General features: G+C 41.9%; 2 protein-coding genes across 2 annotated transcripts; both read left to right on the top strand.

Annotated features, from left to right (window-relative positions):
- The first annotated feature begins 1,164 nt into the window (after window positions 1–1,164).
- LOC139987306 (uncharacterized) lies at window positions 1,165–6,516 on the top strand. Its single transcript, XM_072003409.1, has 3 exons — window positions 1,165–1,541; window positions 4,089–4,166; window positions 4,991–6,516. The coding sequence occupies exons 1-3, from the start codon at window positions 1,371–1,373 to the stop codon at window positions 5,897–5,899; spliced, it is 1,158 nt and encodes a 385-aa protein (XP_071859510.1). The 5' UTR covers window positions 1,165–1,370; the 3' UTR covers window positions 5,900–6,516.
- An 837-nt stretch (window positions 6,517–7,353) lies between these two features.
- Window positions 7,354–10,399, top strand: LOC139987224 (uncharacterized). Its single transcript, XM_072003234.1, has 7 exons — window positions 7,354–7,528; window positions 8,088–8,191; window positions 8,310–8,466; window positions 8,870–8,992; window positions 9,247–9,377; window positions 9,488–9,764; window positions 9,849–10,399. The coding sequence occupies exons 1-7, from the start codon at window positions 7,392–7,394 to the stop codon at window positions 10,186–10,188; spliced, it is 1,269 nt and encodes a 422-aa protein (XP_071859335.1). The 5' UTR covers window positions 7,354–7,391; the 3' UTR covers window positions 10,189–10,399.
- Window positions 10,400–12,096: the final 1,697 nt, after the last annotated feature.

Genomic DNA, 12,096 nt, shown 5'->3' with positions numbered 1-12,096 from the left:
TTTCCTGGACATCGTGAGGATTTCGAAAATGCTGGCCAAATTTCTTTCTCGTTGTCGCGACAGCCGATTATCTAGCCCCTCACAGCTAAAAACGTTCTCGTTTTTGGGAGTTTCTCCTCAACGATTACCGCTGGCCGGAAACGGATTCCAATAGCGATCATTTTGAGGAAAGAAAGATTTCTTAGAAAACGTTTGTTCATATAGAATTTCACGAACAGAGTCGAGTTTCTCTGCAAGAAAATGTTGACTCGCTAAACATCGAAGTTTTTAACAGCGCATTTCAACGATATATTATATAGTATATTCGACGGAAATTGCGAATAACAGCGGAGGATATGATGGAACGCGTCCATCAGTACGTCACAAAGAGACGCGATTTCACGATCGATCGAAGGCGAAATTTAATTTGTTCCGCGAGCAGTCAATTTCGAAGCAATCTTCTTCTTCTTCCCCTTCTCTTTTGCGGAATGACGGAGGTTGCTCCTTGAAGTAGAATGGCGTTCTAGACCATATGCTGGCGACCATACGGCACGTGGATAATTACAGTGAAACGCAATGCGTTTGTAATACGAGGGTGGCTCTGCACCGAGATAATATTCGCGGCGACAGATTGTGTGCAGAGCATACCAAGGGAATTCGAATCAACGTTAATCGTACGTTTGCGAAGGAAGTACATTACTTCGATAAGCATAATGCGTTAAAAATCTTCTACTTAAATTTCATAAAATCGGAAAAATAGATTTCCGATTAGATAAGAAGATAGTTATATTTTTATCTTTATGAGATTAAGTGATTAGTCTTGGTAATGGTTATTCATACACAAGAAGGGATCATATATAAAGTTCATAAATATTACATTATCTGTCTTTCAAGTCGAATGGTCGTAAAAGAGCGCATAAGAACGCGTGATCAAAGAGTTTCGACGAAACGAAAAATCGCAACTCTTTTCACAATTTGGCCTACTTTTCTGCCAACAAAATAATTCGGGCAGAAGGACGATGATGCAGTATGGTCGACCATATGCCGAGGGACGGTTCCAGCCCACGGATAATTACAAGGGATGCTACGCTGCCTTCAGAGGGTAGGGGCGAGCTAAAATTCAATGGTGGGGCGCGTGGCTACATAAGGAAGGTACCGACCTCCGAAGGGTCGCAGTCTGCTCGAAATTTCGGCGGAACAGGAACCTATTTCTTCGCTCGTTAGTCACGAATAACACGCTTATGTTTATTTGATTCTTGAGGTAAATTAAACATTCCATGATCTCTGTATAACTGTAATCGAGTGTTCGTTTTGAAGACGGCAGTGAACTTCAAAGAAAGTGAACTAGTGAGTGAATATACATTACGGAAGAAGTGTGATTTTTATTGAACATGGAGATTACGTGGTTTCTTTTCTTCGTCTGGTATACCACGCTTGTTACTGGATTCGATCTCGGACCGATCGTCAGAATTGCTCAGTGCAGATCGCAATGTTTGAAGAATCATACCGCTGATGGTACCTGCGATTGGTACACGGGGCAACAACAAACTACTTGTAGCATGGTGAATAAAAATTTATAATTTACTTATCTCGTAAGAATTTAGGCTGCTGTAAACTTTGTTCGAATTCTTACCATAGAATTTGCTTACTATAAAATTATCGCATATTGTTAGTTAAATATTGAAAAGTGTATGAGAAAGGAATGGCCAAAGCTTTGAAAGTACCACGAGCACAATGCTGTATATGCTCCCGTTTTCTCTCCATCCTATTCTTCTCGCCTCAAATAGTAGCAACTGGAATATGTCAGGAAATTTTAGGGATCCCCGTGCACCCAACACGATACCGCCAGCTTTAACGTGACCCTCTTTCCTAGTTAGCCAGAGTTCAAACATCGAAAGGCACGTCGCGTTTAAGAATTCTTCCGAAAAACCAACATTCTTCGTACGTCCTATGTTCTCGGTCTCCGAACAAACAATAAACAATCTTCGACGATATCTCGGGAATATCCAGAAATAATATGTCGAGATGAAATCACACGCGTGCGAGCACGTAAGGTGACGATTCGATCGTCTGGAAATCCGATAGGGTCGTTCTACCGACTCGGTGTGACGATAAATCTTTCCCGTCGGTTTTATGGCGCGTCGTGGAAAATCATGGTGGTCCCCGATGTTCCCCACCGTCGAACGCACCCTTCTACAGGACAGACACATTGCAGATGGACAGATGGGAATCACGATCAACTCACGCACAATGCGGTGAATGGCCGCGTGTGTGCTCAGGGCGTTGCTCATTTAGTGCACAGGGGGTGTCCATTAATTTCAGAGAAATCGATGCCATCTCGCTCGTGTACACCCACAGGGAGACCCCATGACTGCCCGTGAATAAGAAAACACGCGTACACACGCCTGTGCTGCGCGTGGAACATCATCGAGAACGAATCGTGAAGAGTTTGAACGCAGGAAGAGGGAGGTGACGATGATACATTCAAATTTATGCTCAGGGAACGAGAGTCCTCGAGACTCGTTTCTATAGGATACATTAGAATAACGATTCTCGGAGGAGGCGGACTGAGGCGCGGAGGTGGCTTAATGAAGGTCGCACGCGAAGAACCCCCTCGTGAGAGAATTACGCCCGGATAATGACGACTATTCCTGCGTTGGAAATTGTTGCGCTCGCTTTGAACCGCCCTTTTCGTCAACGGTAATTGTTTTACTCCGGACAATCGGACGTGAAGGGGAAGCTGGGTGATCGACCGATTGGAAACGAGGGGACAGCGTTTTAAATTGCCGACAGGTTCAGCTCGACGTACCGAAATGTTGCGGCTTTCCAGACCCTTTGATGTTCGTGATACTCCTAAAATTTATGTAATAGAATTACGTTCAAAGGAAAATCATGCAACCGAGCATTTTTTGGCTAGACACGCGAAAGTAACATTTCTTCCTAGATCAATAGTTCGCATAATTATATGAACAAGGAAGCGTAGCGATCGTATATCGTACATTTAATCGTAGTCGTTTCGGCGATGACGATTAACGGCTCCTAGGATGCGTAGCTGAAGAATGTGGTCGGAGGAAATGTCAGTGGGGTCGACCGCTCCATCAAATTTCATCGAATACGACGATGATTGTGCCGTTATCGAATTACAATGAACCGGGGATCGTAAAAGCCATGTCCCCTCATTCTGGAAATCAATGACTATCCGTCGCAAAGTGAAATAAACGGGATGAAAAAGATCCGTTATCACGTTTCATCCTCCGCATTTACATTTACCCGGAATTTCCATTTACGGAACAATCCGCTTTTACGTATATATTTTGACGGTCACTGTGGGAGGTTTACTCTTATTTCTAGCGTGTTTCTTCTAATATTATCTACTTCCTTATATATGATACGCAATGCTATTCTTCTTGGTTTCGTTTACAAGAACGAACTAGAAATCATCAGGAAAAAAACAAACGATCCGAGGGAATTATCGCGAAACTGTTGGAAGATGGTTATGTTGCTTTTTGGAGGCGTCTTTTGCACGAAGAAAGGGGACCTATAACGTTTCTACGAAACAGCCAGGCTTAGAAGGAACACATCGTGATGTAGGATAATCGGGGAGGGAGGGCAAAGCACAGGGATCTCGCTAACTCTCTCATTCTCTCTCGGAGAAGAGACGAAAAAAAAAAAAGAATCTGGAAACAGGGCTCCACAAGAGACGGTATCCCAATAAATATGAAGACAACAACGACGGTGCCTGTTATGCCTGAAACAGGTTGGAGCTAATTCGGCCCCCCTCTCTTTTCTTCCTTTCTCTCTCTCTCTACCCACCTATCTTCCTCTCTTATACGTTCTTCCTTTTTCTTCTCTTTCCGACTGCACCTTCTTCCTTCTCTCTTGGTTCTCTCCATGGCCGCTTAAATCGCTCGATTCAACGGTCCGGCCGCCTTTCCTTCTTCACGTTTCTTGGCCGCGTCGTCCCTCTTCATCCCCCTCGTGTACCATCGTTCCTTTTTACCCGTGCGTCCCGTGCGTGCAAGAGCTTTTTGTTCAATGCTGAAACCTCCCCCTGCCACGCTCGCTTCTTTCACGTGTGTATGTTTTTTTTTCTCTCTTCTGTGTTACAGTGCTGGCAGTACTGCGAGGCCCTCGAGAACCAGTGGGAGAAGACAAGAACCATTTGCGAGGGCGACCAGTATCTACATGTAAGTAAATTTACGGGTGAAGCAACCTTTTGGATTAGAGAGATTGTACTGCAGAAAGAATTTTCGGTCTCTTGAATGACATAATTCGCAAAAGGCAGACACGGAATCTCTAGTTGAATTCTGAGTTTACAATATCTCTACGGATAAACACCGGCGAAAGTATTCGTAACTTCTCGGATGTTAGAACTTTTTCGAATTCAGGTCGAGTCGACAAATGTACCAATGATCTCGACCGTGTTAAATCGTTGGAAAATTTGGATCGATCAAGCGCGAAGGAAATCTCTTACGTCGGTATTATCTTTGAAAATTTCAAAGCCAAAGGGACAGACCGAGAAATACACAGACGAGCGACGGTGAGACGAAAAGAAAGGGAACTTTCGATAAAGGGAATTCCGACGCGATCTATGGCCTAGGAAAATCCTTAGAAACGGCTACCTGTCGATTTTTACGGAAGGCTGAGTTGCTTTGTCGTGCAACGAACGAATTTAAACTCTTCGTGTATCGAGCTCCGCAGAGATACGTATCTTCCTCAAATATTTGGGGGACGGCTGACTACCATATTTCGAAAAATCTTTAAATCCAATGTCAATAAGAACTCTTTTTTTATACGATTTCCACGAGATAAGAAGGCTGTTTTTTTTTTTTTTTAAATCGTTAATTGTTTTCTCTTTAATGCATTTTTTGAAAGACAGATGTCTGAGATAAATAGTCGCTATTCGTAAAAAAAAAAGGTTAAAAGTTTGAGTCTCCTTGCGCAAAAGCTTCCTTTGTTTAAGAAAACCAACGAAAAAGAGTAAAACTAACGATATGAAAATTTCTTTCAGTGCCCAGCTTGCCAGACAGTGTGTACTTATCGAAAAACTAGAATAGAAGAGAAGTATTTACCATCCATGTTACCAGCACCGAGCAAGGCACCCATCATCCTGGACAGATTTGACGTTGCTGTAGTGATGCGCAAGCTTTACAAGCAGTGGAGAGTTGCTGGATACTATCCAGGGGAACGTACTCCGAATCTAAGGCCGGATACCTGGATTATAGTCGCCACGGAGAACGGCATGAAGCATTACAGTTGGCAAGAATGGATTCCGAAGTTGGAATCTCTGAAAGAAGGTCCTTTGTACGAGGCAACGATCTCATGGAAGGATGTCCAGACTCAGCTTCAGAAACAGAGATCTTTAGAACAGGTCAGATTCAACAATCGTGTGAGACAATTCTTCCTAGAAAAGTACGGAGAAAAGGTACTGGCGGAGTGGAGAAGCCAGGAAGATTCTCCAATATCCGATGAAATATTTCGAAGATTCTTCTTCAGAAGGAAAGACGATCGTTCCGATGATTTGGAAGCGGACAACACTCCTTCCACGAGCAATGCTTATAACGATAGGACCGATAAGGATCATATTGGAAACAAGGAATCTTATGTGGTTTCTTGGGAACCCGAGACCGGTGGTCTTATGGGAAATCAAGTGACGGACTCGAATTCCGCACAGATTTCTCTTTTGCCTGGGACAAAGTACCTCGTCAGGATTGCTTCGAACGACGGACCCGGTAGCTTCCCCATCGAAGTGGATACGAGGCCTAATTTCATTCAAGCTAAAAGGATAGATCAGACGATCGAGGGATTACATCCTTGGGATATTTTCGCTGCTTGCGGTTTTGCTGTTTTTTTGATGATCATTCTCAGCTTGGCGAGGGTTTGCAGGAAGGGCAAGAGCGTCGAGCCCGAAGAAGTCTGAAGATGAATCCATCTTGCTTCGAGGATAGACGAACGTTGACGAAGCATCATCGACGATGATAACAAACTTAAGGACGTGCTCTGACAGGACCGAATCCTTCTCTAGTAGATGGAGGAAACAATGTGGAAGGATAATCAATGGATTCTCACTGTTGCAATACCAACAATTGAACCCGTCGAATGGAGTTTTATCGTTGCGTTACACTCCAAACGGCAATACGATTTGATTAATTAACAATGTAAATTCTATGTCTGTATAGATATAAGATCGAATATGTCGAAAAGGAAACACACAACCGAGTTAAGTATTATGTGAAATAGTTTTTAAAGCGTGTGCATGTCGTTGTGAGTGTTACGATTCCGTAACTACGACGATTGCATCTTTGTAAATGTCGACGAGGAAATGTACAAAAGATCTAGCTATTTTTTTATATGTAGTAGAATACTAATTAAACAACTTCTTGCTCAATACGCAACGAACAGACTGTAAAAAAGTTCCTAACGACGAGAAACAAAAATGGCACCGTTTGAGGTGCCAATTTCTGTATTTATTTGTAAATAATAGCTCAGAAGCTTGTACATAAACTTTAAAAAATAAATAAACTACTTCTAGAAAGAGCAACGTTTCTTATTAGTACCTAGACACAAAGAAATTCTTAATAAAAAAAAAAAACCTGAATTATAGGCTACCTTTTTCTGTAAATTACAATGTCGGTATTCGAAAGCTTACGTTTCGGCATGAGCGTTTTTCTTTTAATATCACCATGTAAATAGGATCTCAAATCCTACTTTTGTTGGTGGTCCACTTCCTTGTCTTCGGATTAAACTCGGATAACGAGGGTCCATAGGTTTTTTCGTCGAATTTAAGAGGGATTTGTCCTTCCATATCGAATGGATTTACGCTAGATTATAGGGGGAACAAAATATTCCTGTACCTTTAGGCATACAGAAAGGAGAATTTTTCTGACGAATAACAAAATAAAAATTCCCGTTAAATAGGATTCGCAGGACATAACTTCGTTAGATACTATCTATTAGAGGCAGTGATCTCCCAATTACTGTTTTTAAAGAAGTACGAGTCAAAGAACTGTTATTCGCGACAAAGAAACGAGGATTTTAGCCCGAGGGGACTTTATCCGAATCCTATAACTGTAGAAGCTTACGAATCCTCCCAAGAAAGTTCTAGGTACGTCCATTTCCTTTCCGTGACGGCGGCGAACGCGAGCTCTCGGGGGAATGCCTCCTCTCGGCTTAGTCGAAGAAGTGCATTGAACTTTCCCGAGCGAATAATAAACTCGTCGTGAGTCGACGAAAAAGTCAAACGGGGAGAGCGTCACACATGTGTACTCATACGATCTCACGCGTCCGCGAACGCACTGCCAGGAGCACGGACACGATGAAAAAGTGTGCCGTGACCTCGAACAAGGTCCCGTTATCCAAGCCGAAGCCTTGGACGCGGTCGTCCTCAGTCTTGACTTGGAAGTCAAGCAAAGATGATACTGTTGCTCGCTTGTCTCAGTCTCTTGATCAGTCCCGGTGAACTGGACAATCTATACAATGGGCATACAGCCAGTGTTACCACGATTTTCGGGCTCGGTGCGCTGCCTTTTGGATTCGCAGCCGGACCCAGGTATCGTCGTTAAACATACTTTGATCCGTTTTACGTGATTCGATTTCTAATCAATATCCTATTTATTTTGGAGAGATTTGTTCCGGTGAAAGTTCTTCAAAATTCCTCGCAGACTATCAGTTGAAATTTACGATTATGTAAATTTTGATTTTCATCTCAGGAGGTAGAAATTAATTCACTGTGTCGAATGCTACGTTGAGGAAATTAGAATGAGAAAAGTTAGTTATAGAAAATAATACGTGGCTATATAGGACCAGATTGTAGTATCAAGTTCTCGTGTCACATGCTTAACGCATAATTACTCGGTCGTTGTCAATGTTATCTTATCTGTCAATCTCATCTGTTCCCCTTGTTATCGCTTGTTTCACTATTCTACATATTTTAAGTACCTCTATATTTCGACTTCGATTTCGAAACTAGATCCATTAAATTGCTCATTACCAATAATAACCACATATCTTGCTTTTAGTACCATTAGAATAAATTGTATCAAATCTGTATGTATAATTTTTGTTATACATTTTAGTTAGATAAATAATTTCTTCTACTCTCCATTTAGATACGTTCCCAAATGGAAGAAGCAAGCCTGTGAGATACCTGCCTCTCAGCATCCAAACTCGCACTACGTTTGTGACGAAGCCGGAGAAGTAAAGTGCTTGCCAGGTAAAAAAAAGAAACATAGCGTGATGGAGTTCATCGCGGACGTGGTTCAGAAAAGCGCAATAAAAAATCAGCGATGTAGACATTTCTCTTTGTATAACCGGTGCTTTTTTTCACTTAGGATGGACTGGCGATTTGTGCGATGTGCCAATCTGTCGGAAGGGGTGTGACCCTCTTCAGGGTTACTGCCGTCGACCTGGTGAATGTCGCTGCAAATTGGGCTTTTATGGCGAGCTGTGCGACAAGTGTGTAGCTCTACCAGGATGTCAGCATGGCAGGTAATCTTTCATCAGTTTTTTTATATGTCTCGGTGAATCAAAAGAAGCAAGAGCAGATGTAAGCCATCAATGAATAACGAGTTACCCGTTAACTTAATCAGATCTTCGAAGTGAATATATCAATGGAAACCGCTGCCCTTTTCCGACTCAGGTATCAATTTCTAGAGCAATATAATTTTCTATAAGCGATACGGTTGCTAATAACCGATGGATGTAGTAGTTGGTTCTAGTACTAAAGGCATGAAATAGATACCAATTTCACCTCGCTCAGTGGCAAGTTTAATTCTCGTGTAACACGAAACGTCTAATCTTTTCTACTCTCTTGAATATTGATCGTGCGGAAAAACTTACATTCAGCGGTAGAATAAATAACTGAATAACTAAAACAAATTTTCATCTTTAGTTGTAACGTAAGCTTCGAATGCTCCTGTGATCCTGGATGGAAGGGTATGTTCTGTTCGGAACCAATCTGCGCTTCCGATTGTCTGTCCAGCCAGGGATATTGTGAAAAGCCCGGAGAATGCAGGTAAGGTGCAACTCGTAATGGTTGAGTAATGAGCGGTTATCAGCGCCGGTAGCGACGGATCGAAGCAATGAAACCACCGTTTGCTCGACCCTCGTCACATTAACGTTCGTAGCTGATAATTTAGAGGAAGTGTAGAAGCTGCGAGATTGGTCTCCGTAGTTTTCCTTCCTTTTATGCTATTTAACGGGAAAGATCATTTCTTATTGAATCATTCGTTGCAAAAGAATCAGGTATTTGTGTACTTCTTTTTGTAGATGTCGATTAGGTTGGCAGGGACCGAAATGCAAACAATGCGCCGTTTTGCCAGGTTGCGTGCATGGAACGTGCCAGGGTCCACTCGAATGTCGCTGTGAACCAGGCTGGACTGGACTTCTCTGTCAAACTCGTAAGTTATCCGTTTTTTCTAGTCCTCGTATCTTCTCCAAGAAAGCATACATAAGTCTACTTAAACTTTCGTTTTGTTTTATGTATCTCGAACGTTTTCTCTCTGTGCAGCGATTTGCTCGCATGGATGCAGCCGAGAACACGGCGGTTGTCGTCGTCCGGGAACATGTAGGTGTCGCGTGGGTTGGACAGGTCCGAATTGTACCGAATGCGTCCCTTATCCTGGTTGCGTTCACGGATCCTGTAAACGGCCATGGGAGTGCCGATGCGAGCCTGGATGGGCGGGTGATCTATGCAACGAGAAGCTGACTTACTGCGACGAGCATTCAGGAATCTGTCGTAATAACGCCACTTGCATTAGCATGACCAAAGAGGATGGCAATTACAGGTGAATTCTTTGCAGATTGACTTTGACCGTGACATAACCAGATCAATCACTGACCGTAACGATAAACGTAAACCTCGTTTGCAGATGCATCTGTCCACTCGGCTATATGGGTCGTCAGTGTCAGATTAAAACGATGGTACCATCGACGGAATTGATACCACCGATGCCAGATCAAAATCTGGATTTAGAGGCGAAACCTCAAATGATTTTGATAAAGCCAGAAATAATCGAGAAACCCCAAAGTTTAGACGAGAAAGATAAAAATAGCGTAAAAGACGAGGAACAAACGGTTGAACCCCTTGGACCAATTGTTATCACAGATCCACCTTCTACTATCGATCCTGCTGCTACCGTAGGGAAATGGCCAACCGAGCCACCTACGGAACCATCGCTCACGGAGAGAGACGATGAAAATGAGACGTAAAGAGCGGATATATTATCGACTGTTGTTTATTTAATTATTTAATTAATTTATTTCTCAATGAGGATCGACTTATCTTAATTATATTCCTCGACAACTAGAAAGTCTAGATGTGATCTACAAGGACCTTTTACCGTTATTGAGTGAGACATAGAATAAGCGATGTTGTACTATTGATTTGATATTCTAAATAAATGTAGCTGTAGACTGTTAATTCATGAATTTTTAATTTAAATATCCGGATATAAGTTTCAGAATTTTAAATTAAGGAATTCAAGTTTAATTATATAATACAGATTTAACTAACTTGTAACTAATCTTGGAATCTAGCTATTCGAAGCATTTCGACTTTTCAAGAAACTTCTGCGGACAGGCAAACATCAGTATCAAGAGTTTGCACTAGAGTTTCCCGTGAAAGCGACCGTCTTGCAACCTCGAAGCCAATTATTGCTTCTACTAGACGGCCATGATGTAAAGAATATGTACTTAAAGTACCACGGGTGCCCATACTGTCTTGATATATACGCATATAAACATTCTCGTGGAACGTCATGCTCGAAGGGGCATATATTCGATGTTGCACGATGCATAGTGCACTTCTCACGAGTGCCGTTTTCCATCGACACACACGCTCCAGATCAGCTATCACGTAATCAACCGTCCAAGTCTCGTGTTTCTTACGTAATGCGCTGCTTTAGACTCTCGGAACGTGCACCACTCCGGAGTCCAAAGAAATTCTGCATGCCGAAATGAGCGACTGTAACTGAAGACTACGAACTTCGAACGGTCTAACTTTGGACCGACTCCGCGGGATCGTTAAACAAGTTCTAGAAGTTTTGAAGAACGATAAACTAAGTTTGAATACGAAAAAGCAACTGCGACGAATCTGTAAATGCACCAGAGAACTGCTCCGAATTGAATTAAAAACGTGCTAGAATATGTTTTTGATACACGCAAATTAAAAGTAGTCAAAACATCATTAATTAATTAATAATAATAGTAAATAATAATAATAATATAAAACAATTAATGCATCTAAGGCTGCTCTAATGCGTATTACGTTCGTTTACGTTTTGCCTGAATGCGTAGCTAATTCAGGTCTGCCGACGTTGGCGTATGACTTAATCGATGCTTTAAAATCTCTATGCTTCTAATTACTATTGCATCACCTTTGAATGATTAAAGCCAAACGTATAAAGCTTTACGCAGCGACTAATTATCTCATTAACTTACAGATCGAAATATACTCGTATCTCGAAGAACCGATTTTTTCACGGAACGACAGCATTTTTAACTACAATTTCTATAATTAATTACAATAACTCCGATTAGATACAGGTAAGCGTAATTACAAATCAGTTAAATGTCATGAGCTAAGAAAATTATTTTTTCATGATAATGAGAAAAGGAAAAGCAACTTTAAAAGGATCGCAACGTGTATTCGCAATTTGGATTACGACCTCGTTACAACGTTTTGGTTCATTTATATGCCACGCACGACTCGCCATGTATACATAGATTATGAAGCTACATTCTCTCGACCGGTTTTCACATCGAGACACACTATCGATCCATGTGTAACGTGTCGCCCGATAGACTTACTTCCTTCTTCGAGAAATATCGATCTATGAATTTCATCGAGCCTTCTTTCCGCTTCCGGGTCCTTTCTCATTGCGAACTCACGTTTGTCCTCCAGTGTTAAACGTAATAGATTTATTTCGCAATTCTTGGTGGTAACGTTACTCGCGCGTTAATCGATTGAGCGAAAAGCGGATTGGAAATTGCAAACTTTGGAAATTAATAGCTGGGTGCTTGAAAGTAAATACATAAGGCATAGAATACTCTGTGAGCAATCAATCTTTTTTCACGTCACAGATCATCGTTACTTCACTTCATTTCTTTCGCAGGCGA

Source organism: Bombus fervidus, chromosome 5 (genome assembly GCF_041682495.2).
Source record: "Bombus fervidus isolate BK054 chromosome 5, iyBomFerv1, whole genome shotgun sequence".
Classification (NCBI taxonomy): domain Eukaryota; kingdom Metazoa; phylum Arthropoda; class Insecta; order Hymenoptera; family Apidae; genus Bombus; species Bombus fervidus.
The sequence above is the reverse complement of the archived record's forward strand: the minus strand, read 5'-3'. Positions and strand labels throughout refer to the sequence as shown.

Bases quoted from the DNA above. Each gene is read 5' to 3' on its own strand.
- LOC139987306 (XM_072003409.1), top strand. From the start codon at position 1,371: ATGGAGATTACGTGGTTTCTTTTCTTCGTCTGGTATACCACGCTTGTT. The intron at 1,542-4,088 runs GTGAATAAAAAT...TCTGTGTTACAG, and splicing joins AACAAACTACTTGTAGCATG to TGCTGGCAGTACTGCGAGGC. The intron at 4,167-4,990 runs GTAAGTAAATTT...AATTTCTTTCAG, and splicing joins AGGGCGACCAGTATCTACAT to TGCCCAGCTTGCCAGACAGT.
- LOC139987224 (XM_072003234.1), top strand. From the start codon at position 7,392: ATGATACTGTTGCTCGCTTGTCTCAGTCTCTTGATCAGTCCCGGTGAA. The intron at 7,529-8,087 runs GTATCGTCGTTA...CTCTCCATTTAG, and splicing joins GGATTCGCAGCCGGACCCAG to ATACGTTCCCAAATGGAAGA. The intron at 9,765-9,848 runs GTGAATTCTTTG...CCTCGTTTGCAG, and splicing joins AAAGAGGATGGCAATTACAG to ATGCATCTGTCCACTCGGCT.